This window comes from Centruroides sculpturatus, unplaced genomic scaffold (genome assembly GCF_000671375.1).
Source record: "Centruroides sculpturatus isolate CEXI.00-Female unplaced genomic scaffold, Cexi_2.0 scaffold276, whole genome shotgun sequence".
Lineage (NCBI taxonomy): Eukaryota > Metazoa > Arthropoda > Arachnida > Scorpiones > Buthidae > Centruroides > Centruroides sculpturatus.
In genome coordinates this window covers 316,921-319,105 of record NW_019384509.1, presented here as the reverse complement: position 1 = coordinate 319,105, position 2,185 = coordinate 316,921, and the positions used below count along the sequence as shown (strand labels likewise).

Genomic DNA, 2,185 nt, shown 5'->3' with positions numbered 1-2,185 from the left:
ACTCGGCCTAATGTGGACCGAAGGGTGGCCGAGTTTGTGAAAATGCTGAGTTATCGGGAATGGGGTTAAAAAAGAATAAGTATGCGTGTTTCCTCAGAAAATATTGTACTGTACTTATATGTATTGTTTACTTGAGAATACAACAGAGAATAAACTGCCCAAATACCCTTAAACAAAGGAAAAGTACGTCCTTTATGAAGGCATAGAGCCTTTACTACATTAAAATGAAAATTAATGAATACACTGTGTACAGTAATTTACTTGATAAGACAGACCTCAGAAAAATACTCTACGAGGCATAAAGCTGTCTATGATGAAAATTAATTATTTAAGGGTATTTTTGCCCTGCCAGGGTGTGGTCGAGTTATCCGGAGTGCCGGGTTATCGAATGCAGAGTTTTCGAGGCTCTACTGTATTAGTATATCCCATGTAATTAGTTTATTAGTATCTTGCTATTAACCAACTTCGCGTTAAATTTTCATTAATGTTTAGCCTGACAATTTTTTTTTAAAAATAATAATCGTCGCTATTGTATCGTTAAAAATTATTTTAAATTGTTTTATTGCTCATGAAACAAACAACCACTCATAATTAGAAAATTAAGTCTTGTTTAAATACTGGTCTCCCTTCAATGGTCGAGCCGTGTTGCCAGCTAAAACACCAAAAATTTAACAAAAATAATATTAAAGTAGCCAAGACATAGCCAAATATTGTAATGCCACATCACTAGCGGACATTTGAAATTTGCCAACTAGAACGGTCGATTAACTGATGTGACGGTTAATCGGGGGTCGGATAATCGATGCTCTACTGTATTTAAATTATTTTTAGTAATTTCATTAACTTTTGTTTATAAATTTGCTTGCTTTTAAAAAATCTTTAAATTTTAATTATAAGCGAGTTAGCATTGATTGAACTGTCAGGCTACTTAGTGTTATTTGATGAACAAATATTTATTTCAGTTGGCAGGAACTTGATTATGAACTGAATGCAATTATTAATAGCTATTAATTTGAAACTTAAATTTATACATTTAACAGAAATATAAAACATATCCAAGAAAGGTTAATCTAAAAATTTAAAATAATATAAATTAAATTTAATTTTTCTAGTTATTTTTGGTCAAGATGAAAAATATAGAGCAATAATTTTTTGAAAACTTTTGTATAAAGATCTTGTATAAAAAACTTTTGTATAAAATTCTTTACTTTTATGTACTTTATTTCATGTTATGGAAGCTTCCACTCAATCAGATAATTTTCATTATTCTATTAAACATATATTGATAAACATAAAATAATATAATCTCCATATAAAAAAGTGATTATTTAATTCTTCAGTGTAATATCTTAATTCTGATAAAAGCAAAAAAAAAAATAGTAATCAGTATAATTTTATTTTAAGATTATAATTGTATGGATTAAGGAATAAAAAGAATTATGATTCAATTAACATTTATATTAAATAACTTATAAAACTCACTTATCATATAAAATCATTGCATCATCTTGAGCTTGTAAACCATCAAACTGTCCTTCTTTTGCCAAATATTGATTTCTAAAATTGTCAGCTATTAATAAGAAATCAACTAAATGTCTGACACCTTCTTGTTCCATATACTGAAAAATAATAAGTTAAACTTTATATTATTAAAAGCAAATCATCATTTCTAAAAATCTTAATGTACAATTATTTCTTTATAACAATAATTATTATTGTTCTATTTTGCAAAGATTATAATTCATTAAATGGAAAAAATTTTTTGAAGTCAATGCAAATAATAAGTAAAATATAAATAATAAAATTATTTTCCTTCATTTTGCATAAATATTATAATTCATTCTATTTTATTCTAATCTAACTTGTTTTCATCAAGGTAATTAAAAACTTTTTTAAATGAAATGAAACTTAGACAAGTAAAATTTAAATTTATCACTTAAAGATATGATACAAAAAACATTTTCCTAATCTGTTTCATTATAACAACAACAATTATTATGTTGGGTTTAGTGGGTTATACTCGGTTGACACTAGTGGCTGTGTACTATGCCAGACCAGAGTCAAGCCATAGCAACCAAAACAAAACTAAAATTTAATAAGTGTGTCAGTGTCTGTATTCAGGAATTTCCTAACAATATGGTATGTATTCAATATAGTGGCCTTCTGTAGTGTGATGTATGTATTT

General features: G+C 26.9%; 1 protein-coding gene across 1 annotated transcript in view; it reads right to left on the bottom strand.

Annotated features, from left to right (window-relative positions):
- The window catches only part of LOC111622325 (A-kinase anchor protein 10, mitochondrial-like), a 71,166-nt gene that overhangs the window by 26,779 nt on the left and 42,202 nt on the right, over nt 1-2,185 (bottom strand). The window contains exon 7 of the mRNA XM_023364680.1: nt 1,483-1,619. Within this exon, the coding sequence (XP_023220448.1) occupies nt 1,483-1,619 (137 nt within the window). The remainder of the gene's footprint in view (nt 1-1,482; nt 1,620-2,185) is intronic.